The 24,360-nt window shown below is 46.5% G+C and overlaps 2 protein-coding genes across 4 annotated transcripts in view; both read left to right on the top strand.

Annotated features, from left to right (window-relative positions):
* The window catches only part of ITFG1 (integrin alpha FG-GAP repeat containing 1), an 87,272-nt gene extending 74,999 nt beyond the window's left edge, over window positions 1-12,273 (top strand). The window contains exons 15-18 of the mRNA XM_082062842.1: window positions 5,692-5,816; window positions 6,637-6,719; window positions 8,070-8,187; window positions 12,052-12,273. Of these exons, the coding sequence (XP_081918968.1) occupies window positions 5,692-5,816; window positions 6,637-6,719; window positions 8,070-8,187; window positions 12,052-12,111 (386 nt within the window). The 3' untranslated portion in view covers window positions 12,112-12,273. The remainder of the gene's footprint in view (window positions 1-5,691; window positions 5,817-6,636; window positions 6,720-8,069; window positions 8,188-12,051) is intronic.
* A 6,442-nt stretch (window positions 12,274-18,715) lies between these two features.
* NETO2 (neuropilin and tolloid like 2) overlaps window positions 18,716-24,360 on the top strand; it is a 32,715-nt gene continuing 27,070 nt past the window's right edge. For all 3 annotated transcript variants that reach the window (XM_082062491.1, XM_082062490.1, XM_082062489.1), the window contains exon 1: window positions 18,716-19,591. In XM_082062491.1, the coding sequence (XP_081918617.1) occupies window positions 19,558-19,591 (34 nt within the window). In that variant the 5' untranslated portion in view covers window positions 18,716-19,557. The remainder of the gene's footprint in view (window positions 19,592-24,360) is intronic.

Below are 24,360 nucleotides of genomic sequence, written 5' to 3'. Positions count from 1 at the left end.
GTAAATTCCTATGCATACTACACAGGTATTTCATTATTATCAGTTATATTTTTCCTTTCTTTTGCAGTAAGTGGCTCTGGCATATTTTCAAACAAAATAAGGAGCTGCCAGCTTCAAAAGCCAGGGAAACACTTTGGTGTGCAATGTAGCACAATTCTGGTAATCCCTGTGAAGTCAGTGTCCCCGTAGTGTTCCAACCAGGCACGTTCACGGGGGCGTTTTACCCAGTTCTTGACGCGGCTCTGTCTGACTCCGGCTGTTCCACGCCTGTTGTTCACAGCTCCGCAGCAATTTCTGCAGCTTCTGCATGTAGTTTTGGGGAATAACTCGAGGTTTTTCTAGGATGCATATGCACATCTAATCCATAGGGAAGCAGTGTTTCCTGTGGCGAACGCAGTGTTGAGGCAGATGATGGTACAGAAGAATCGAGCTGCCGGTCTGTGACTACAGCCTACGGCTCCAATACTGTGTTTTACACCATGAAAAGGGTTTTGACCAGGTATAGAGACTGGATGTCCAAACCAAAGCAACTCCTTGCTGTATTTTCTAATTCTGTTAGATTTTGGCGTTTTCTTGACAAGTTGTTTCATGCTTCACAAATATCTTCAGTTAGTATTTTGGTGAATGTGTTGTAGCTTCTGATAAATGCATAATTTTGCAAATTAGAGGAAAATACAGTAACTGGAAGAAATAATGACATAACATTTGTATTTATGGAAATACATCTTGCTATTCAGTCCTCTAATATATTGAATTGGGGGGACTTTTGAAAACCTAACTATTATTACTGTATTTTGAATTAATCTGGGTGGCTTTAATGGACTACTCAAAAGTGAATTATATTTCATCAAGAAAATAATAATTAAAAAAAATTAAAAGAATGGCGCTTCAGGAGACCACAGGTTTGAAACCTGAGTTTCTGTTTCCATTTCCATTAGTCTTTCAGCTCTGTGCCATGATCTTGTGTGTTCTACTCTATTATGCCACAAAATAAGCTTAAGTCAACAGTATCAGTGGTGTGTATCTATTTATGTGGGTTTGTAAATCCAGTATCACACGTTATCAGTTCTGTTTCAAGAAACAACAGAGAGAATTGATTCCACACGTGAACACAATCCCCTTCCCTTCGGAACAGCCGACGTCCTTGTGCTGCCTGGGTCGGGTCACCTGCGATGGGGTTTGAGAACGTCCCCAAACATAGAAACAAGTGCTGTATGTGTCATAGACACCACACCATTCTGTTCTTCAGACAGGACTTTGGAAAGGTTAATGATATGTGTTGCATCAAGTTTATTATGCCATACTTCAAAACTAAGGGGCTTGATTGTGAGATGTTCAGAAGGATTCCTGGACAGCAAAGTCTAACGTTGTAAGGTTTGGCTGCCCAGGATCATTAGGTGTTTGTTAAACACGTAGTCTCTGACAGGTGGAAACCACTCAAAACCACGGCTTAAAATGCTGAGGTTTCTTACTCTGCCCAAGGTTTTTGAAGCAATCAGTGTAGTGACTTAATGATTTTAAACCAAAATATAACCACCAACATCTATATTCACAGCATAGCCCATGGTATGAGTGCTTCCAAATAACCCTTTGGAAGCAAGAAGCATAAAGCATAAAGATATAGTGTTTAATAGTGTTTCAAGTAGTATTTAAAAGTAATAATGTACAGCATGGACAGGGTAGGGTTTGGTAATTCCTGTTTATAGTAACAGTTCTGCTGATGGAGCAAAAGAAGCTGTGAAGCAACAGCCACTTTCTGCCTCTTGCAGAGATTTCTGAAGCTTGAAGCCCAGTTGGGGTGAGAACTGAACCCACCTTCCTGCCCGGACATGGAATGATACTTTCAAATCTTCTTGTAAAAGTAAAAAACCACTTACAACAGTTTTACAACAGAGCAAATAGCTGGGGTTGCTATTTAAATTAAATTTGAATTACTTTCCTAAGTAAATTAATTACCAGTGACTGAGAGCTTCAGAAATGACAATAAACTGTTAGCAGTCCTCTCTGTAATTGTTCTTTTTATTTTTCATCTTTGTTCAAGGTTTTTATGTTTCTCAGATGTTCATCTTGTCATTCTTAATTATTTGTTTGCAATTCTAAGTGGAACATTTGAGTAACCATCGAACTCTCACGGAACTGGTGACAGATAGAGGTGGAGTAAAGCGAGAAATAGACTCAAAGATCTGTTTGTAGTTCAGCTTTGAAGGCAGCTAGAACCTTCGGTACGCTGGCATCCCGCGGCCCGCTCAGCTGCTATCTCCCACATTTCAAGGCAAATAAATAAAAGGTATTGCACATTTTCTGCTTGCTATGTAGAAGCAAGCATTCCTTTCTGACCTTTGCAAATGATCTATTTACATCCTGAAGCATTTTGTTATCCTTATCTTAGTAGGCATGCGAACCAGTGTTAGTAGCCATTACATTATTCAATGCTTTTAGGAATACTGGCTGCAATATCTGACTCTCTAACCTCTTCAGGGCTGACTGCACACCGGGTATGACTTTTTCTTTCATTTCCTTTAATTTAGCTGACATTTATTTCATTTGTATGGTGAAGGAAAAAAGGAGATCTCAGTTGCTGTCTCCTCATAATCCCAAATATTTCACTCAAAAGTCATTCTATAAGCTTTTCGATGTTAAATATTACAGCAGAATCTTCTTCTTTTGGGACAAGTCCCTCTGAATTCAGCATTAGTGAAGCAATTTTTTAAAGAAAATGTTTTATGATGTTGTAGCATGCTCAAGTAATACATCACTTGTTTGGCTTTATAACTAAGTCAAATTTAATAAGCCCGCTTTTGTTCCGTTCTAGATTTCTATGGGTAACCAGTGCTTTCAGATATTATGTACTTACTCTGAAATACTCAAATTTTAGAGTTGGCAGTTGAGACCTAGAGATTGAGCAGTTTAGCCAAGAAGGTGTATGAGCAGCTGGTGACAAAGTGGGGACAGTCAGTGACAAAGTGGGGACAGACTCCAGGCTCTAGTCCTGTCCTGTTATCTCCATTTCCTGGAAAATTGCCCATTGTGAGAGCAAAGCCCCCAGTGCCCTGAGCTGGGGATTCCCGAGCGGTGACACAGGACATTGACCTCCCAGCAGAGCAGGGAACTGCAAACCCACTTTAAATATTGCCACCTCTGCTTTCTGCGTGGAGAAAAAGTAAATGTCAATCTTTAGAGCTGTTGTTGTTTCTTTTGGCTAATAGCCTTTTAGCTTAATAAAAAGGAAATGGCATCAAGCTGATTTTTCAGATCTCATCTAAGTGTATTTAGCTGACATGTATCTTGCCTTTTTAAATGAAATTATCATAGCTCTAAAACTACAGTAGTGCAGGATATTTACCTCACGACTAAACCGGCCCATCTCAAAACAAGTCTGACAGCACATGGCAAGCTGCTACCCAGAGAGATGCTGTTCAGAGAAACAGAACGTTGGGTCATAGAATCACAGAATGGCCTGAGCTGGAAGGACCCACAAGAATCATGGAGTCCAATTGCTGTCCCTGCACAGGACACCCCACAGGTCACACCGTGTGTCTGAGGGTGTAATTATTGTATTGAATACGGGTTCAAAATTATCGTCATCCCACGTACAAGGAAGCTTGCCCAGCGTAACAAGATGCAAAAGCTGAGGAGCTTCTGCGAGTAGGTGTCATCTCTCGGAGCTTTGATGCTCTGGGCAGTGGCTCCCAGAGGATCCCTGGGCTTGCTGCTGGTGATCAGGGGCGGCCGTGTGCCCGCGTTCATCTCCAGGAGCCTACAATGGGACCTGGGTTCTGTTTGATCTCAAAAGGATCACAGAATCCCAGCATGTCAGGGGTTGAAGGGCCCTGGAAAGCTCATCCAGTGCAATCCCCCCATGGAGCAGGAACACCCAGATGAGGTTACACAGGAAGGTGTCCAGGCGGGTTGGAATGTCTGCACAGAAGGAGACTCCACAACCCCCCTGGGCAGCCTGGGCCAGGCTCTGCCACCCTCACCCCCAACAAGTTGCTTCTCGTATTCAAGTGGAACCTCCTGTGTTCCAGTTTGCACCCATTGCCCCTTGTCCTGTCCCTGGTTGTCACCCAGAAGAGCCTGGCTCCATCCTCCTGACACTCCCCCTTTCCATCTTGATCCCCAGGAATGAGTCCCCCCTCAGGCTCCTCTTGTCCAGCTCCAGAGCCCCAGCTCCCTCAGCCTTTCCTCACACGGGAGATGCTCCACTCCCTGCAGCATCTTGGTGGCTGCGCTGGACTCTCTGCAGCAGTTCCCTGTCCTGCTGGAACTGAGGGGCCACAGCTGGACACAAGATTCCAGGTGTGGTCTCCCCAGGGCAGAGCAGAGGGGCAGGAGAACCTCTCTGACCTACTGACCACCCCCTTCTAACCCACCCCAGGTACCATTGGCTTCCTGGCCACAAGGGCCCAGTGCTGGCTCATGGTCACCCTGCTGTCCCCAGGACCCCCAGGATGTTTGGTGTTTCCCGAAGGTGTAGTTGGTGGTTGGAGGTTCCCCAGCCGTGGCAGACACAGTGTGACCCGCGCGGCCACCGGCCCGGGGCTGGAGCACAAAGCGGCTCCGAGTGGGGCCGTGGGGGGCAGTGTGCAGAGGGAGGACAGAGCTGGCTGCCGAGTCATCGCAGAATGGGAATTCGGGTTCTTCCATTCACACTCTGTCACGTTTTGTCACTTAACTTACAATGACCAATTTCAGGCATAATCTGTCCGATGTCAAAGCAGAGAAAAATCCAACGCTTAAAAAATACTGACCGTACATTATGTCTTTGTAAAAAACTGTTTCTAGTGATGACCTAAGCCTGCTTGTGGTTGTCGGGTATTCCTTGAACTCGATTCTATTGATCTGGTGAAGGGCTGAATTCAGCACGATGCTGACGAGTTGCTGATACGATTCCTGCTGTGGAACCACGTCACTTACTGAGAGGCTTTCTAGAGAATGAACAAAGGATCTACATAGGATCTGAATCAGTTTGCCAGAAATCAAAAGATTACAAGGTTTTCATTTAAATGGAATAATCGGATACTTTGGAAATGGGATGTAAGTGAACCTGTTGAGAACCGCAACACCTGTTTGTTTCCCTACTGCCTTTTCAAGAAACAAAGAATGTTATTTTTCCCCTACAGTCCCTCCTTCAATCATTACATTATTACAACATGCTCTCACCAGGACCTAACTTGCAACCACTATAATCCTGTTTTCATTAAACCAATTTGTTAGTTTAGAATTTGTGCATGAGAATTTACTTTGCAAATTTTGTGACACAAGAAAAACTGGTAGTTACCAATTAACGCTAATAAGTATTTAAATGAACCTTCATGTGCTGAGTCTGAGCTTGTAAATCAAGGGGGCAAAAGACTTGGCACTGCTTATATGAAAATAAATGTGGATAGCTGATTTCTTCTCAACTTGTAACAAACAGTAGATTCAAGTTAACATGGAAATGGTGCTCAGAAGAATCTCTTACCTAGAAATGTAAAGCATTTAAGCTGTTCTCCAAGTGAGTGCCTGCGAGTAGTTTGAAAATGTGGAACTGAGCCTTTAAGAATTAAATTACCGTGCGGTTGGTTAAAATCTTTCCAGCATTTTTACTGCTGCCTCTGAAAGGTGCATTTGTGTAGCAAGTGGGTGGGTTTGGCGTAGTGTGGTTTTCTCCTGGGATACCGAGGTGGGCTCCTTGTCCTCTGTCCGCAGCGGGCCAGCTCAGCCAGTCCGCGCACTTCGCCCTCCAGCTGCCCTACAACGTGCTGGGCTTGGGACGCAGCGCCAACTTCCTCGACCACCTCTACGTGGGCATTCCTCGGCCGTCGGGAGAAAAGGTCAGTGGAGGTTTCAGAGCGGCCAGCTAATCTTCATGGCGTTAGCTTTCCTGGCAGAGTTTGGATGGAAACACTGCTAGGGACGTTGGTTTGTTTTTTTCAGAAGCAAGAATATAAAACAATAAGCTTGAATACAGAGAAGTTTGCCAAAAAGAACTTTGTATGCCTGGTTTTTGGGGTGTATGAGCTCCGAAGCCAACACTAGGACACCAAGATGACTGAAGGTGTCTGTAAATGTTAGCACAGATATCTAGTGCTTGTTTGTATGGTAAGTGTGTATTAGGTCTCACGGTCTCGGCTGTAACACTTGCCTCGCATAATCCTTTCTGCCTCGCTGATAAAACCATGATCAGTGAGATGGAAGGTGGAGATTACCGTGTTTATCTAATCTGCAGATGAAACATTAAAGTAGGGTCCTGACCATTTGCAGTCTTCAAAGATCTGATGGTGCTACTTCAAAAAGCGAGGTATTTGAATTAGCTTACTGACCAAATCCTGATTTGGATAATTGCTTTGCCTGCCTCCTTTGTAGCGTTGGTGCTTTTCTTCTTTCCCTATTACGTTATTGCTTTGTACTTTTTAAGCAGACGCTGTGTTTCATGTCAGAAATAGTTATTTTGCTTTTTACTTTTTTTTTTTTGAAAGCACTTTGAGCTTTCAGAATAAAAGGTTTGTACAAACATGAGGGAATAATCACTTATATTTAAAATCCTTTTAAAAAAGCAACTGTTTTCTTGTTTCTCCTTTTGTATGTTTCAAGAGAGAATTCCTTTGCTTTTAAGTAAGTTAGGAACTGACATAGCCTTTGGTTTTCTTTCAGTCCATAAGAAGACAAGAATGGACAGCTATCATACCCAACTCGCAGCTGATAGTCATCCCCTATCCTCATAACGTTCCTCGAAGGTAACTTCATTTTGATTTGCACTTCGCAAAATCCCATTAATACAGAGCTTAAACTAGGCATTAGGTGTAGGTTTACAAATAGTCCCTCGTATAGAGAGTAAATTTCCGAACAACGGCAGGGGAGGTGAGTTGTGCGGAGGGGACTCGGCAGAGCACTGTGCACAGACCCCGTGCCCGCAGACTATCACAGTGTTACCAGCCCATACAAACAATGAAAATCTATCGCCGGCTCAGCTCCTGTGAACAGTAACATATCTGCTGGATTTACCAACATTCTTGTTGACAAATTGCAAGCACGGCAATGATTGAAGCAAGCGGTTTTGTGTCAGCAAACATGCAATTTCTGTCTAGTTACATCTCAAAGCTTTAGTTCCGCCCTTGCGAATGTGCTGTCTGCTGCCACAGGTATGAATGTTTCTCTTTAAGTAGAGGTGAACGGGTTGGTTACACAAGAGCTTGAATACCAAGTTCATTTTGCAATTAAAATGTTTACCACGGAAAGAGCACGTTTCTCTCTTTGCTATTAGAGAAAACATTAGTCGCATATTCCAGCTGCTCTTTGCCGCTTGATCTACTAGTGAGGTCAGTTGCATTTATCATGCAGAAATGATTCTGGCATCAGTTTCAGCAGTTAATTTTACTATAGGACAAATATCAGTTGAGAAGTGATGTGCCACTTGGGTTGCTAATTAACAACCGCAGTAATAACATCTGCCAGATCAAGAAAATTTACTTATTGTCTCGAGGTACTTAAAGGTATGTGTTATGCAGAAATTTTTCTGCCATCCTTCATCTATTTTTGCTTGCCTATAAAGTAAGTTTATGGACACTGTAGAACAGCAGAGGATAGAATCCCCAGAAGAAATCAGATTTCCTACTGAACACTGCTTAAATGGGTAGGCTTTTTTAAGACAGAGATGATGTTCCGTGCGAGGCCTCGGTGCTGCCACCGGTGGGAGCTGGGCTACAAAAGGTGTTCCCTGGGCCTCGGGACGCCATGGTGTTCGAGCAATGTCTTCCAGAAGTCCTTAACGTGCTTCATTTGGTTGCTCCTGCCATTCTTCTGCCATCATGGGCTGGTTCTGCTGCCCACAGCTGCAGCTGGCCCTGGGTGAACCTGGGGCCGAGCTGCGCGGCCAGCGGGAGCCCCTGAATGTAATTGTGTTAAATCATATATTTCCAAGTAAACACCATTAAGCCTCATTCTCTAGGAATAGGCACTAGTTTCTGTAGACCAGGTCATTACCTGCCTTACACTAGCAGGTTTGTTTCATCTTTATATGTTAAATCTGATTTCTGCTTCCTAATGGAAGGTATTAATGTTTCTGTGGATTTTATTCTGTTGGACAGCTGGAGTGCCAAACTGTATCTGACCCCAAGTAACATTGTGCTGCTAACAGCTATAGCCTTAATTGGTGTCTGTGTTTTCATCCTGGCTATAATTGGCATATTACACTGGCAAGAAAAGGTAAGCTTAATTAACTACATTTTTTCTGTATTTTCTATGCTATTTAACACTTCCTAATTTTCTACGGTCTTGTACATTGGCTTTTTTGAGTAGTTTTCTACTATATACTTTCTGACTCAGACTGCATTAATTCCCAAAAGGTGTTTATTATTAATGCAGTATTTACTGAAAGCTTAAAAATTGGCATTGTTTTTATTTAAGCTCTAAGACACTTAAAAAAGGAAATGAAGAGCAACACGGATAAGCTTTTGCCATTAAGCTGTTACTCTCAACTAAATGAGACGGTTTTGTTTCACACCTCAGCTTTCCTTTTTGCAGAGTTTAAGGGAGTACTGTTGTGGAAAATGGCACATAAACTCAGTTTGCTTACAGTGAGTTCTGCTGGTAATCTAAAAATGAGGAACGCGTCCCTTTTTCTCTATCTCAGCTGATTACACTGACATCAGCATTCAAGACTATAGGGAGCCAGTGGTGTACACATTGGCTGCTTTGCTCTGTGTGTCTGAATTATACATGCAGGGTATAGAAATCCATTGATTTTGAGAAGCATTTTGAAAGGGGCCTTTCATGTCACAAAAGAAACGCGTCCCCATTTTTCTTAACTATGCTCAGTTCGCAATCATATCCAACTGGCAGGATTGCCAATAAATGCTACTACATACCCAAACCATAATCTTAGCTGTCAAATAAAATTACTGCACATTTTGACACGGTAGAGCTGTTTGTTATTTTGTGCTTGTGGAAATAAAATGACCTTGTTAAACATTCAGATAGGCTTTGCGCATGCCTCATATTCAAATGGTACTTGTCAGTCTTTGCTCTTCAAAATGTTAAATGCAGTCTCCAAAACAACAGTAAAGCTGGGAATAAACCAGACAAAGCAAAGAAACGCAAAGTTGGTGTGAGTGTACGGGGACACGCTGCTGATGGGAGCCAGGACTGCGCCGGGTCCAGCGCTGTCTGCAACGCATTTCAGCAGCGAGAGCCACGGAACAAACACTTGGAGTTCAGGAAGGATTAACTACCTATCATTCCATCTGGAGAAATGGAGATTTAATGACAACGTTTAAAATAAGTCTTTGTGCAGTAGTTCTTGTATTGTAACTGAGTGCGCTGAGCCACCCCGCGCCCATCAGTACACGGCACTGAAGTGCTGTTCTGCTTATATTATAAACTCATTCCCAACAGCTGCATCTTGCTTAAAATAGGCACAAATATTTGGATCAACTGTGTGCGTTTTCAGGCTACTGTATAAACCTTTGTTAATTCCTATAATTTTCCAGTGCCCTCCTATTGATTTTTACCTTCCCAATTTTTAGAAAAATGGTTGAGGTACAGAACAAATCCGAATCTTGACCAAGGCTGTATTGTGCATCACTGACATGACTGGCAGTTAAACTCCGAAGTTCCTTGTTTCTAAGCTTGCTCTGGGTTTACTGCCTCTTCCTGTGATCCTCTCAGAAAACCACTGTTCTGCCTGAATGCTGTTTGCCCTTGCAGATCTTTAGAGCACCTATAGCAAAGAAAGGAAGGGCAGCTACAACCTGTTCTTTCCCCAGAGGATGTATTTGTCTGTACGCTGCACTGGTTTATGTAGCAGTTAAAATAAACCACGTACCTTCACCTCTGCAGATAAGAAGTAGCAAGAGCCGTTTGTCAACAATAGTTCTTATACAAGTATCGTCCTGTTTAAATAACTGTAGGAGTCAGGGACAGTGTGTTGCTCTGTCCTGCCATAGAAATTTGGATCCATTTAAAAAGACGAGGTTTTAAACCTCGGTTACTAGTTTTTAGTTTTGATACATCAAATGAAAGATAAATCAAGGAAGAATTTGCACCATTATTCATCTGAGGACCTTGATATTCCCATATTCTGATTCTTCATAACGTGCTTTGTGGTCTTGAGCCCGGTTGTGGGAACACACGGGTGATAATACTGCTAGAGAAGTTTTGATGGATTCATCAGAGTATCCGTTACTGTCAAATTTGAAGCAGTAATTTTGTCAGGAAGCATACAAGAAATGGAGGGAAAATTGCTTTCTGAGTGAGACTATAAAATTTCGTGGAAGGTGACGCGCATTTCAATGCGGGAGGGAGTACGGCGCTCCCCTCTTCCCACCAGTCTTGACATTCAGAATACTCCTGACATTGAGAAAGTCCTGCCAAACAGCCAGACAGATACATCTGAACTTCCCCCACAGCTCTGCTGCTGCCACGAGTGCAGCAAAGCGCACAGGGGGTGGAACGGAGCTGCTGCCGCACGTACCGTGTGTGGCGAGATCTCCGGGCTGGAGCCTGAGCAGCCGCCAACCTTTCCTGGCACAGCACGCGCACCAACCCCTCCCTAAATTGTCATGTATATTGATAACCGAGATGCGAATCTGAATGCCCACACAGCCGCATACTGTAAAGGCTTTCCTTAATTTTACTCATCTGTCGAGGGTTTAGATTGCGGGGTGACAATCAAACCCTGGCAGGTGTATTGTTGACCTCCTCTCCCCCCATTCCCACTCAGCACAGATGATCGGGAGGGAAAGAAGGACAGAGAGAAGAGAGCTGCAAAAATTAACAATGTTTTACTAATGCTACTAATAAAATAGAGAAAATAATACAAAATACACAAAACCAATCTGGAAAGTCCCAGCAACTGCAGAGCCGGCACCCGAAGTCCTGGACTGGACTCTGCAGCCAACCGGAGCTGGACTCAGTCTGTCACTGGCCTCAGTTCGCAGGGACGACTCGCAAGGTCCTCTCCTAATGTCGCCATAAGGAAAAGGGAAAAAAAAGGAAAAGGGGACAAGATCCTCGTGATCTCCCACTTTTATATGAAGTATCACGCGAATGGGATGTTATACACAGTTGGTCAGTCTCTTGGTCACCTGTTTCTCGTTGTCCCTCTGGCGAGATGTCCATCCGTGCTTATCAGTAACTTCTCATTCCATTGCTGTGTTTACCAAAACATGTATCTGGTTCTCCAGGAAAATGCAGCTCATATGAAGCTTTAGCTGACAGGCTAATTCACTAAAAGAGAAACTTGTTTTTTAACAAAACCAGGACATCATAAAAAAAAAAAAAAAAGTCATAAGCAAGCTAAAAAGCATTTAAATCTGCTTTGCTAAATTCTTTGATGCTGGGATTTACACATACTGGTCATCATGACAAAACCCCTGTTTTCTAGAAACATTCATGCTGTGTGTTCAAAACTCCTTCAGTAAGGGCTTTGAGAGCCTGAAACCGCGTTAGGACAGCAGGGGAGGCTCGTGGCGAGGACACGTTTGTACCCGTTACGTGGATTGTGGGTCCCGTTGAAATACGCTGCTTTTTCCCAAGCGCTGTCCCAGCTGCGCATCCTACGGCATGTTCTCATCATTCAAACCAAACCACGCAACGTTTTTCGCCTCCTTGGTGCTGCTAATTGCAGGTTGAGCTGCCATCTTTGGCTGAGTTTGGATGTAACAGAAACTTTTTGAAATAATCTCCAGTGTAACAGATGACAGTTACAGTTACTCCAGAATAATTTCATCTCGTATTTATAATGCACACTAAATAAATGCATACTAGGAGACGTTCTTCATTTTGTTGAAATATTCCTTTTAAAGAAGCATTGTTAGAAATAATAGAAAAGAATGGGTCATAAATACTAAAACAGCCGAGCATTAACAGCAGAAGCCGATTTTCAGTAGATTATTACTGTTTTAAACTGCCAGCATTTAAAAACTAATTATTGGGGCTTTTACTGAGCATTTTGCCTTTTGTCAAATGAATGACTTGGAAAAAATCAGCCGTTCTCTGCCATTTGACAACGTGCTTCTGTACCCGTATCGCTCTGCATCCACAAAGTGCTTTCTCATTATTGTTTTTCAGAAAGCGGATGACAGAGAGAAGCGGCAGGAGGCTCATCGGTTCCATTTTGATGCCATGTGACATGCCTTAATATTTCTGAAGGAGCTGCTACTCATTTGCTTAATTGCAATACTAAGTTCTGATTTGTGAAATGATTACCATGACATACTGCTGGTGTGCTATTTGTAAATGTTGCATTATTTGGTAGTTGTTTGGAAAGTATTAAAATTAGACCTGAATGTCTCCCAAGGCCTTTCTGTTAACAGACTGTACATAATAGGACTTGATCTTTATTTAACAGAACTGTACATTTATTTTTCTTAGTAAAGGGATCAAATTGCATGTACCATTGTTTACGTACCACCAGTTCTTTAGTAATATTTGATAGAAAGAGCTGTGTAAATAAAGTGTAGCGTTTCAGTGAGCAGAATACTTTGTACCACCTGAATTGCTCTTGTCATTTGTACCTTCCCGCAAAATAACCTGCATTTCTGAAAATCCAGCTTGAGTAGTTTCCCAGATGACGTGGTCATTCATGATTTTGATTGTGCTCAGTGGTGCTCAGCCTGAAGTATTCTGTATTTCTCTTTGTTTAAACCCGTCTGTGCAATAGTTAGAGGAAGCAGGGCCTGGAGATGGACGCGCGGCCTGCAGTGCCCATGCAGCTCCGTACCCGTCGCGGGGTGGGTGCAGTGTTTACGTGTGTTAGTTCTGGAGAGAACACAACGCATTAAAAAATTAAAATCATAAAATGTATCAGCGTTACATAAACTGTTTTCATAAGTAAACTATAACCATATTTATTTTAGGAAGGCCTAATGTCGTTATGAAAGGAACTTTTCATTTATTTATTCTATTTATAAGAAAGGTCAGGGATTTTTTTGTTGGTTTTGGTTTTAAACAAGTTTGAAAGAAACATTTTGGAGTGGCAGGAGAATGAGGATTGACTCCCTTACATTCTTTGCTAAAGGATGAGATACATGAAGATTAAAGTAAGAATATAATAGGTCAGTCAGAATAAGCCATGTATGTTATCTGTGTGCACTCCTGTGCCCAAGTGTCATGAGGATGTAATAATCACATCAGGCGAGTAGCTCGACTTCATATATTTACAATGGTGACAAAGGTGCAATTGCTCAGTGTGCTTCGGATCTTGGAAGAGTCTCAAAATAATCATGCTTTAATTTAATAGTTATTCAGGACAGGACAGGACAGAAAGCACAGGCCAGGATGGACAGGATAGGACAGGACGGACAGGACAGGACAGATAGGACAGGACAGATAGGACAGGACAGACAAGCCAGGACGGCCAGGCCAGGACAGACAGGACACGACAGACAGGACAGGACGGACAGGACGGACAGGACAGGACAGGACGGACAGGCCAGGATGGACAGGCCAGGACAGACAGGACACGATGGACAGGACGGCCAGGCCAGGACAGACAGGACACGACAGACAGGACACGACGGACAGGACGGCCAGGCCAGGACAGACAGGACACGACAGACAGGACACGACGGACAGGACGGCCAGGCCAGGACAGACAGGACACGACAGACAGGACACGATGGACAGGACAGGACAGGACAGGACGGACAGGCCAGGATGGACAGGCCAGGACAGACAGGACACGATGGACAGGACACAATGGACAGGACAGGACAGGACGGCCAGGCCAGGACAGACAGGACACGACAGACAGGACACGACGGACAGGACACGACAGACAGGACACGACGGACAGGACACGACAGACAGGACACGACGGACAGGATGGCCAGGCCAGGACAGACAGGACACGACAGACAGGACACGATGGACAGGACAGGACAGGACGGCCAGGCCAGGACAGACAGGACACGACAGACAGGACACGACGGACAGGACACGACGGACAGGATGGCCAGGCCAGGACAGACAGGACACGACAGACAGGACACGACAGACAGGACAGGACAGGACAGGACGGACAGGACAGGACGGCCAGGCCAGGACAGACAGGACACGACGGACAGGACAGGATGGCCAGGCCAGGCCGAGCTGGTCGTGTTCCCCCGCTCACCCTCAGCACCTGCTCCCGCGACAGCACCGACCCGTCCCCACAGCAGCACCGCGTCTGAAAGTCCCGAGAAGAGCCGAGAAGGGCTCTGCCAAGCCATGGGGCTTATCAGGGATCTCCAACGTGAACTGGTGAGACTGCAGCAAAGGAGACTTGCAGCTGACACCCTGAGACCACTCGGGACAGCACCTTTCCTTCCTGCACGCCTTCCTTAGAGTGGCGTGAAAAGGTAAGATTTCTGAGATAAACACTTCACGCTGTGGGACTTTTTAAACCGCATTGATAGAATTTGCTCCCGACAGCAACAGCAATAACAGGTTTCCCAGCTCAGAGAAGCAGGATCCAGCACGTCGTCCTGTCTGTGTCAGATGGTCGCGGAGCGTAAGGCCAAACGCAAAATGCCGCCGGGGCAGCAACGCTGGCTGTAGCCCAATATAAAAACCATAGATTACCCTCCTTATGTTTTTTGGAAAAACAATTAGGAACTAAATAACCTCATGCTGACATTTAAGCTGTTCTCAAATTAACACAACAATGAACTTGGTATCTTTTGCTTTAAGGTGTTTTGCATGCTCCGTAGCGCATCATTGCATCGCTTTGTATACCATACATTGTTGGTACGTTAATAATTTTCTTTTAATAAAGTTTACCACAGGTTCTAACTACTCGTAGCTTGGCTCACGCCACTATATGCACACTTTTTTGAATGAAAGCATTAAATATTGTTAAACCTCTTGTCAAAGGTTTCATGTCGTACTTTGGTTTTCTGCTCTATAAGCATCACGAAGAGGTTTGAGTAGGGTTGTTACCCATCTACCGGTGAGTTTAAGAAGGCAACACACAAACTGTAGTTCCAGGTGATCATCACAATAACCGAGAAGTGAGAAATAGTTGTGATGCAGCGTTTTCCCAGCCGTGTCCCTGCCTTTGGAACGGCTGCAGCGCCACATCTCACCTATGGAAAAACACTGTTGACGTGCCAACTGACAGATGGCTGCTGAAACACCATCTTTCTTTGTTCTCATTTTCCATTAGGAGCTTTACGACTGAATCTTCCTACCAGATTTATCATTAATGCACTATAATCCCCCAAGAAAAGACCCAACTTTGCTGCTGCAGATTAATGGGCATATTCTGTAGAGCACGGGAGGAGCGGGAGGGACGGAGGAATCCCGTGGCGAGCCCATCGTAACACACAGCGTTAGCAGAAACATCCGCCACGACTCATTGAAAAGTCATCCCTGTAAATGCACTGAGTGAGTTCAGGACTTTTGTAACTGCTTTCAAAGAAACAGAACAGCAGAAGTCAGTCCCAAAGTTTCTACTACATTATAACCATCAGCGCTTAGTTTTGTTAATATAAAAGCATTAACCATCCTAGTCTTGAAGTTATTTATAATCAAAATAACGATTTTTTTTTAAATCCAGAAAATACAATTATGCTTAAAATAATCTCAAACTTTGCAAATAAATAGTACTAATTCTTATTTTTACTAATTCAAGATTTTAAATCAAAGAATGAGTCAAAAAATCCAGAGCACTCGAGGTGTTAATCTGAACTATTGCTGTGGGGTTTCAGTAGCCCTATGTTTTTCTTCCATTTGGTGACAGGATCTCTGTGTCGCGGCACCAGTAATACCAGCCTCAGCGGACACTTGGGAAACCATCAGCCGCAAAGCACTAGTTTTGTAATTAATTCCTGTCTTCCATGAAAAATCTGATCCCATCTATGATACGATCCCTAAAAGCTATAAAATATGTGCTAACTTTATTTTGAAATTCCTGAATTTCCTGACTTAAGCCAAAAAGTGTGTAGGTATATTCTAACTCGGGTCTAACTATTGCTGGCAACCAGCGAAGCGCACAGTAAGCTTTCTGAAGATTATCAGTATTCTTCCGGAGTATTTGAAAGTTTGCGGTATTCTTAACTCGGTACTAAATAACAATGTCAATTATACATATTTGCATATTATTTTGTATTAGCACACTGAGAGGCACTTGCACCTTCTATCGTTTTCTAATTAGAACTTGTATATGATTAAGATTTAGCAAATGCACTTAAATCCTACTGACAAACCTTGGTATGGGAACAGTTAAAATGTGGCTCCTAACTTCCTTACGCATTCACTGTTGACATCTATATTTTTGCAACCTGTTTCAAAAACAACATACAAGTATCTTCAAATGCAGTAAAAACACCTGCAGGTCTAAGGCCTTTTGCGACGTACAATCTGCTACTCAAGAGCAGCAGACACTTTGGGTAACATTGAAATTAAAACTTGTGGCAGAACAGCAAAGGTTGCAAGGAAGAGCTGCTGGGAGAAGGCAAACCCGGTTCTAAGGATGGCAATGTGGGGCTTCGGCTGCAGCAGAGCCCCTGCTGGAACTGCCCCGTCCGTGCAGGTGTTTACCCGTCCAGCGAGAGGGGCCGTGTCCTCGGGAACGGTTCCCGCTCCAGAATCACCGCCATGACTCCACAGAGAGCAGAACAACCCCAGCAACTCACAAACCCGCATTCAGGTAAGTGGGGCTCGCTGTGGGCTCGACCCTCACGCGTCTCCCCTGGAAGCCTGCGCTCTGCAGGCTCCCGAAACAGGAACAGGAGGTTTTTTCAGACCCAACACTGGTTTACTACAAAATATTTTAAAGCACCACCTGTAGCAAGAATTCTAGCAAGACAAAGCACCAGGGATGTCCTGGGGAGAAGCGTCTCTGCCAGCCGAGCGAACCATGGCAGCGTGTGCCCCGAACGTGTGGGGTGACGCTGCTGCGCGTGTCCCACGCCGGCACCGCGGCCGGGAAGGAGCAAGAGGAGAAGCTCCTGACTTCCCAGTGGCTCCGTTCACCCTTCTGAGGGGCAAAGCCGCTCAACTCCCCGGTTACACTGACTGCAGCACATTGGGTCTTCGCAATTATTAATACTACAACTTGTACTGAGCACAAGGTATTACCAGGTTTTTCATCTGTTTCTTTGGTGTGAGGCAATTTGTGACATAAGCACATGTGACATGACCACAAATAGTTTTCCTGAATGGAAATTCAGCTCGAGATCTGAGAATTGTAAGTAATAAAAATATCTGAACCAAATTTTGCCATCAGCTACACTGTGCATTTAAAAAAAACAATTTTCCTAACAATCTGCACAAGGCATAGTCAGATTTTAATTTTGCGTTCATGTACTTGGAGAGAGGACAAAAAATGGTGAAGGATGCACAGATGTGGCAGAAATATTTTGTCTGTTAGATATTTCCTTGAGTTACTACAGTAAACATTTTCTTTAGCAAAGAGAAAAATCAAAGTCGATCCACCTAATGAGGACTTGACTTTAGAAAGGAGTTTTCACTATGGAATTCAGCATTTCATCACACCACTAAAAAACATGGTTAAAAGGTGAACAGAGAGAAATTGCTTCATCTGCTGCTGGAATGCAGCAGCTATTTAACAATTCATGGAAAAACTACCCTTTGAGAAGGGCTGTATCATCTCTATTCGAAATCGAAGGGACAATTCAAGTAAGCGGAATAATATAATTATGTAACTTGGGATTTTGCCAGAGCATCAAGCTTAATACTTCAGCAAGCTTCTTAGAACACTGAAATGCATCTTTAATACCCAGAAAGCTCAGGACCTTGGCCAGGAGGTCTCGCCGGGCCCCTCTGCGCGCAGATCGGTGGGACCGACACCAGGATTGACTCGGAACAGTCACCGGATAATCTGAACGGAACAACGACCTTTTCTAACACGATCTGCTGACCTTTGCGTGTTGTGGGAAGAACTGAACATTCGCACACAGCGCCAGAACATCAGGCAACCAGAGCTTCGTCTCCCACCACCGTGTGCTGAGCGGCCGTGCTCAAGTAGCCAGGATCGCAAATTGCAATTATGCATCTAATTAACAGTTTCCAAAATCTAGTGGCTCTATGGAGTGGATTCCCAAATGCTTCCGTAAAGTGCCTGAGCTCAGACAACGGAGTTCGGCGGGGGAAGCCGCAGTTCGGGGTGACACCGCTGGGCGCGACCGCGGGGCCCGAGTGAAGCGCCCTCCTGGCCCCCCAAGCGGGGAAACGCAGCCCCGGGGGCCGGGCGGGGGGCTCGGCCCGGCTGAGCTCGGCCCATGAGAGCTCGGCCCGGGGCGGGGGGCTCGGCCCGGCTGAGCTCGGCCCATGAGAGCTCGGCCCCGGAGAGCTCGGCCCGGGGGGCTCTGTCCGCCCTGCCCGCTGCGCTAAGCTTTGCGACACGCTCCGCGCACAGACCCAAACATCTTCCCATCTCAGTTATACGCGTAGCCGGTCAGTAGGTCAACCGCCCCCGGCCATGCTCCCGGTGCCCGGCCCATCGGCGGCTCCGCCGACAGCTCGGAAGGGTCCGGGAGGATCTGCCGACCGGGGCTCCCCCCCCGAAATCCCTTCCTTCTCCCGAGGGTGAGCCAGCTCCTCTCCCTGCCATCCCTGCCCCCACCTCGGGCCCTTCCCCTAACATCTCCCGTCACAAGCTAACCCGACGTGATGGATAACCGGAGGGATGCGAGCCAGAGCAGGCAGCAGGCTAAGTGCGCCTTTTTATTAACTTCTTGTAAAGTAATAGCTCCATTTTAGCTGTCAGTCTTGTCAGACAACAGCCGCACAATAGCGTGTGATGGGCTCTCCCCGGCGCCGGAGCTGCAGGCGGCTCTGCAGGCAGCGGGCACGGCTGCACCGCCCGGGCGCTCTGCCACGGAGAGCGGGAGCGGGGGAGGAACGGGAGGGGAGGGCCGGCTCCCTCCCACGCCACCGGCACCCCACTCAGATCCCGAAAAAAGGCGGGCAGCCGGGATCCAGCCACCGTGTCCCGGGAAGGGGCCGCACGGTTCGCCCGCTCCGCCCTGGTCGCCGCGGACACGGGGGCCGCGCTGGCGGCACCGCCGGGCCCTCCGCAGACGGAAAAAGCCCCGCGGGCGGGCGCGGAGCGTGGCCTGGAGCGCGATGCGCGGCGGAGACCGAGCGGAGTGCCCAGCGGGGCGACGCCAGCTCCCCAGGGGGGCTGCCCGGGGGCCGCTGCCGCCCCTGCCTAGTGCCCGGCCGGGCGGGGGGAGCACGACGGCCCCGCCGGCTGCGGCCGTGGCTCCTTGCGGGGCTCCGTGGGGGCGGGCACATGCGTACAAGCGGCTCATCCAGGCAAACACCCCTTACATCTTAAACGAGCTTCATTTCGCAGCAGCCGCCTCAGCCGGGCTGGCAGCTGCCGGGCTGTGCCCAGACCGCCTGACGGGAGCCCCTCCCCGCCTCCCCGCCCCTCCGGGGCAGCCGCCCCGCCGGAGCCGCCGCGCCCCACTGCTGATGGGACCGAGCGCGGCGGCGGCTCCGGGCTCGGGCATGGCCGCGGGCGGGCGGGGGCCGGTCCAGCCGTAGCCGCGGGCCACAGCGCCCTCGCGGGGGGGGCACCGCAGCCATGGAGCGCCGGTGATCGCCGCGGCCCGCCGGGAGACAATGGCCCTGCACAAACTCTGCTCGGTGCTGGAAGGTAGGAGCCGCGGCGCCCTCCGCGGGAGAAGCCGCCCGCGCCCGCCGGGGGGAGACGCGGTGCTGCCGGCGGCGGCCGCCCCTCCGGCTGCCCCGGCCGCCCCCTCCCCGACAGCGGAAACTTTGGCGCGGGGGGCTGCGGAGGGGCGGCCGCCCGCTGCTGGGGCTGCTCCTCCGGGCGGCTGCCCCCGCACCGGCCCCGCTCTGCTGGGCGCGGAGGCAGCGCCGCGGGGTTGCGGGGCCGGCGCGGGGCTGCGGGCGCTGCCGGGAACCCGCAGCCACCCCGGGCTGCCCCGGCGGGAGCTCCTGGGCACCTCGGGCCGGGGTCCCATCCCGCAGAGTCGCGGGTCCCGGCGGCGGCGCCCCTGCCCCGGTGCCCCGTGTGCTGCCGAGGCGCACGGGGAGCTTCCTGCGCTCTCGTCTCTTCGCACTAAAAACACTTGGTGCGTTCGGAACTCTGCTAACGATGTGCCGAGCAGAGCCCGGGTTATCATGCTTGTTATCGGGAGCGAGATCTGTTTTCAGCGAGGTTTTCACAAAATCGGTCACCCGGGGCACCAGCTGCTGCCTGGCCGGTGTTCACCTGTGCTGCTCTTCGCTTGAGGCTTTTAAATCTTGTTTCTAACTTCTGGAGGTTCAGAGGTAAACGACTGAGGAAAGCTCCTCGCCCTGGCATTGCTTTGTCTGTGGTATTATTTGTACAGCTCGACAGTGGGCAAGGGTTTTCTGTCAGAAAATAACGCTAGATATGGCAGTTAACCTTGTGCCTGGGGATTATTTCTAGCGTTGTATATCTTCTTCAGCAATAGCAGACTTGAACCATCAGGGATTTTTTATTATTATTATTATTAAATGATTCCACTAGGAAATTTTGGAGAGTCTGCTTGCGTTATTGATGACAACGAGGCATCGCTGCAGATGAACCGTTTCTGAAATGCATTGGTGTTCTCCCACGGTATGAAAGTTGTGAAGATAACGTAGATTACATAGGCACGTCAGGCTCACCCGCGGGAGAAAAGCATGGAGATTTTTTTCAACTTCCTCTTTAAGTAACATATACCATAAAGGACTATAAACCAACCACAAAATACAACTGGCATTGCTACTTCTTAATTACTTTCTACATATGCTGATTTAATTACATTTCAGAAAGATGTGATTGCTGCATATTTGACTGTACAGGTTTTCTCCTGAACAGACCGCTAATCTTTTATTATCACACTAGTGTCCAGGTAAAAAGTGCCTCTACAGGAAGTTTTTTTGTATTATTCATAATCTATAAATTGCACAAAGCCATTAGTCAATAAGCTATTAGTATTCTAAATGCATTGCTTGCCATGACTACAGAAACAACCTATCATTACTTAGCATCACGCACTCCCTTTTATCTCTTCTTCACCAGAAGTCTTCATGTAGTCTGATTATTACATCTAATCAGAAGGAAAAAAACATGTTCCTATAAATAGACACACAGATTTAATCCCAAAAGGAAATGGTTGGGAATAACATTCAAAGTGAGCCGCTGTATTTTACAAGTTGCATCTTTAATTCTCTACCTACTGTGGCCCTAATTGTTCTCCCTCCATACAAACAGCTCTGTGTGCAGAACTGGGGGAGTTCATACATGAAGTACCATATTGTGGAAAGTCATGTGTCTTTTAATAATACTTATTAATAGAAACAGTTTCATCTTTTGTTCTTAGAACGGAATACGTTTCTGTCACACAAAGGCGGTATTTTTGGCTGTGTCCCTCAGGGCAGAAGAGACCCCATCATACTCACGTTGAGGCAATTCAGATTTCTTCTGCTACGCTTGCTCAGAACTACTCAGTGTTCTTCCTCAGCTCTCAATAGTAAGGGCTGATTGAAATAAAGATCTCAATACAGTTCTTATTGCCTCTGTCTGTAGCGTTCAGCACAACTTTTCAAAGCCTCGTGCAGAATCCCATCCTCTTACGTTGACTATTTGCCCCCACCCTGATGTACCGGCCGGCAGTGCTGCGCGGAGCTGGGTGGCTGCGGCATGGCGATTGTAGGTCTGGCAGGTGGTTGGTCCGGCAGGTTGTAGGTACAGCAGGTGTAGGTACGGCAGGCTGTTGGTGTGGTAGGTTGGTATGGCAGGCGGTAGGGCCGGCGGGTTGCTATGGTGGGTTGGTCTGGTAGGCTGTAGGTCTGGCAGGTTGGTGTGGTAGGTTGGTTCAGCAGGTTGTTATGGCAGGTTGGTCCGTCGGGCTGTATGTCTGCCAGTCTGTATGTCCGTCAGGTTTGCGGAGCTGCAGCCCAGCCCTTGGTGTGGAACCTCCTGCAGCCCCAGGTGCTGGTTGGTGCTGGACATGAAGCCTCTTCCTCCCGGGTTCTGTTCTCCACGAGATCTGAACGCACCAGAATCATTCTGTAGTCGTAGCACAAGCTCGCAAAATGCAACTGCTCTGCAACAATAAAGCGTTATAACCCTTTGCTTCCAAAGAGAGCAAAGCGGCTGCTTTCTTGATAAAGCCTTAGTCCTGTTATGCTTTGGAAGTAAATATATCTATCTTGAATTTCCTCATATTTGCTGTTCCCCCAAAATGCGTTCGCTAAGAGCTTGTCCCCGTTCTTCAAGTATCTTCCCTCTTTCATCTCCATATCCTATAATTTGGTTAAAAAAACCCAACAAACCCCAAGTTAAATCCTGACTGCTCATTAGGTTTGGATTGTTTGGGTTCCAGTCTAGTACGTAGCATTGTGTTGGATTGATTTCAAAAGCTAAAGAGAGTTCTGTGGATTCGTGCTGATGATCCCACACGCAGGCAGGCCTGGGACAAACCGCGGCGTCCCCAGCGCCCGCTGGGTCCCCAGTCACCTGCAGCTCTGGCGGGTCGCACGGTGCCGAGCGCTGGGATTAACGTCCCGCCGCTCTGCTCAGCCCCTCGGTTGCGTCTGGGCAGGATTCTGAGAGCTGATTCCTCACAAACAAGCCGTGTTAGGAAGCAACGCTTCCTCTGCCACACAAAAGCGGGGCATTGCAGCCTCCCGTTTCCAAAGTCAGAAGGTGTAGCAATGGCCCAAAAAGTTAAAAACAAGCAGAGAAAAAAAATAATCCAAAGATCCGTTAATGATTTCACCATTTGTGCACTGAAACCAAAATCAAAGTACTGGCTGTAAAGGCCACAGAGGCCCTAACAAAGGCAGTGTCAAGTATCTGTCAGAACGTCGTTTTTTACCTAAACCCAGGAGCTGCTTGCAGCCCGTTCTGCTCCGCTCAGCGCTGAGCGCCCGCTGGCACTGCCGAGCAGCTACATGGAAGTCAGTGAACGTAGAACGGGGTTCACAAAGCTGCTGTGCTGTGAACAAGGGAAGGATTTGGTGGGATGTGTCGTGCCTTGCCATTAATACATGGACAAACTTAACATCCAAAATGCACCGATCCCAGAATGGCGTAATGTCAAAAACATTAACTCCCTGGTTTTCCTAAGACATAGTTCACAATGACCACTAAAATGTTTACAGAACAAGTTGTTTATAATGACGTTGATATTAATAGAAAAGTTCGGTGTATAAGTCAGGTGTAGAGTTGTAGCCAGAATACAGAGTAACGCTGGGTTGAAGCTAAAGGAGCTATTGAATTATATATCCCTATCTAATGAGAAAAGATTTTCAGCACCTTACATAAGGTTCACAGAGGGAGATTTGGCAGAAAAAAATGGGCCCAAAATGAAACTTCATAAGCTATTAATCATTGACGAACCTGTCAGCAATTGACTGGATAATTCATTGCAGGAACGGTGAAGAGAGCTGATAAACATCTGCAATTATGCCAGAAATTGCGGATACTCTTGTACGCATTGTTTAAATATAAACCGTGTTGCACACGTAGTGATGGACATGCTTATCTGGACTGAAGCAAAATCTTAATTACAGAGTCTTGGATACAGTTGGGCTTCTAGCAATGCAAACAAGCTTGCTGCTTTTCTGCCTTTTATACTCCAAATTGGTTTTTAATTAATGAAACACTTGCAGTCTTGGACAACTTAAATGGCTTGTTCCATTTTAATAGCTTGCTACCTCCTGATATGTGACTGACAACTGCCACCTCAAATGCTGCAAGTTTTTGGGGTGGGAGAATGTAAATTTTTCAAGAGAAAGGCAGCAGGTAACTTTCCATGAAAAAATTCCACTGTCCTTTTAGCTTGTCTTTGTGCCTCACCCCGTTTGCTGTTCTTACAAAGCTGATGTTGTTCTATGCAGCAGGGAAGGACTGGCAATATGGGAATCCGTTTCACAAAACATCCTTCTTTAACATACAATAAAACCCATGAACACAGAGAAGTCTTGTTTGAAGGGGCTGAGATTGAGGAGTTTAGGAAGAACATATTCATTTGTGCTCTCTGCACGATTTGTTGTCAGATGTGACATCAAACAGCAGAACTTCTAATATAATGCTAATTCCATAATACACATTCCTGAAAAGATTTTTACTGAAAAAATACACTACACTGATAACAAATAACGAGAGATGAAGAAGTTTGGGACGATCTGATCTATTTTTAAGTCAAAAGTATCACTATCCAGGTGCTGTAAGAACAAGTAATCTGGGGGAAAGCTGCATTCAGCGTAGTTCTGTGCAGCAGGATCCGTTCTGTCGGCTCCAGGGAAACCAGGTGAACTTGAAGCCGCTGTATGTATTTCAGTAAGGTGTTTGGAACCCCTCGTCAGCACGGTTTGCACACCCAGCTTCTCATCAGCCTCTTGCTGCACACGGCTTGGAGATGAAAAAGACCTTCCATATGA

This window comes from Streptopelia decaocto (assembly GCF_964273445.1).
Source record: "Streptopelia decaocto genome assembly, chromosome: 11".
Lineage (NCBI taxonomy): Eukaryota > Metazoa > Chordata > Aves > Columbiformes > Columbidae > Streptopelia > Streptopelia decaocto.
The sequence above is the reverse complement of the archived record's forward strand: the minus strand, read 5'-3'. Positions and strand labels throughout refer to the sequence as shown.